Raw genomic sequence first — 1,455 nt, forward strand, 5'->3', positions numbered from 1 at the left:
TCATCTATCTTCTATCTATCTAATCTATCTATCATCTATCTATCTATCTATCTATCTATCTATCTATCTACCTACCTACCTATCATCTATCAACCATTTATCTATATTACCTTCATGAGTTTCAAACAAAGGAGGTCTGAGGATTAGGGAATAAAATGTGGGAAAAAACTAACCTCATTTAAGACAAAATGTTTTCATAACTGAGCTGGCCACCACCCAGCACTGTTTCCTAGTCTTAGGAGTTGGAGCAACCACTCAGCTGCCTGTTATATCAACAGAGATGGACAGGGCGAGCTTCTTGGAAATGCTTGTGAAGCAAGAGAGGCTATACCATGCTCTGTTCCAGTCGTGATCCATAGAAGGTACTGTTTCTATTTTATCAGATTTATGTACTAAGATACCATGTGCAAGTGAGACAATGATGACCCCAGAACGCCTACTGGTGTTGACAAGGGACCAAATCATTGTACAAAGGTGTGCACAAGAGTATGCTTTCAGCTGGGACAAGTGTCTTGAAGGAAGATAACAGAAGGTTTTGAGGGTATGTGACTGGTGACCAGGCCTGATCTGTGGGGTCAGGAAAGGCTACCCTGAGGAAATGACACTTTGCAAGGGAAGTAGCTTCTTATCCCTCTGACAGAATTATAGAGTTAAGGGACTTGTTTAGTTTCCATGCTGGTAAATTCTGAAACCTAGATACCAAGCCAGGTCCATTTTTTTACATGGACCAGTGTTTGAACTAGTTGCCCACAATGGCTGTCTTGGCAGTTTCCTGTCCTGAAGCACAGTGGGGACCAAACAGGACAGTGAAAAGGTGCATCACAGGCTAGCTGCTTGGGGGAAATGGGATTCCAGATCAGAACAGGCACCCTGGGTCCCCTCCCCGATACCAGAAACCCTAGAAGCCAGAGGGGTAGGACCAGGGCTGGGTCCTATATGGCGAGGACTTGGGAAGCCAGTAGTGGGACTGAACAGGAAGAAGCAAGTACGGTACATAGATGTAGTAGATGAGGAACAGCCTGAACCACAAGGCTCTTGAGTACATCTCTGGGGAAAAACCCAACCTTCTCTGCCCACTTCCTGGTGACTAGAGGGGTTCCTGGGATTAGGCTGTCTGAGGGAGGCACCCCTTCCCATTCCCTTACCTCCAGGGTCAGAGTTGGGTTGTCCAGGATGACATCCCGCTCCACTACCACCTCGGCCTCATCAGTCACCTTGCATATGGCTGTGGTCCGGATCATATTGTCTGACTTCAGGTATCTATCATATTGAGAGTATGCAATCTTCACGGGATGCTGTACTTCTGTAAGGAGACAGGGGGAACAGACAGAGTAAAAATGGGCTCTGAAACCTGATTTAGAACTGAGTTGAAGTGGGCTGAACTTGCACGAGGATCTGTAGCCCAGGACTTTCTCTGGCTCAGGATATATACATACATACATTATATATATATAT

The 1,455-nt window shown here is 45.8% G+C and overlaps 1 protein-coding gene across 1 annotated transcript in view; it reads right to left on the reverse strand.

Annotated features, from left to right (window-relative positions):
* The window catches only part of Tgm3 (transglutaminase 3), a 43,118-nt gene that overhangs the window by 4,566 nt on the left and 37,097 nt on the right, over positions 1-1,455 (reverse strand). Inside the window, exon 11 of the mRNA XM_008854509.1 lies at positions 1,146-1,303. Within this exon, the coding sequence (XP_008852731.1) occupies positions 1,146-1,303 (158 nt within the window). The remainder of the gene's footprint in view (positions 1-1,145; positions 1,304-1,455) is intronic.

The sequence above is a fragment of the Nannospalax galili genome, unplaced genomic scaffold, assembly GCF_000622305.1.
Source record: "Nannospalax galili isolate Female #2095 unplaced genomic scaffold, S.galili_v1.0 scaffold707, whole genome shotgun sequence".
NCBI classification, from domain to species: Eukaryota; Metazoa; Chordata; class Mammalia; order Rodentia; family Spalacidae; genus Nannospalax; species Nannospalax galili.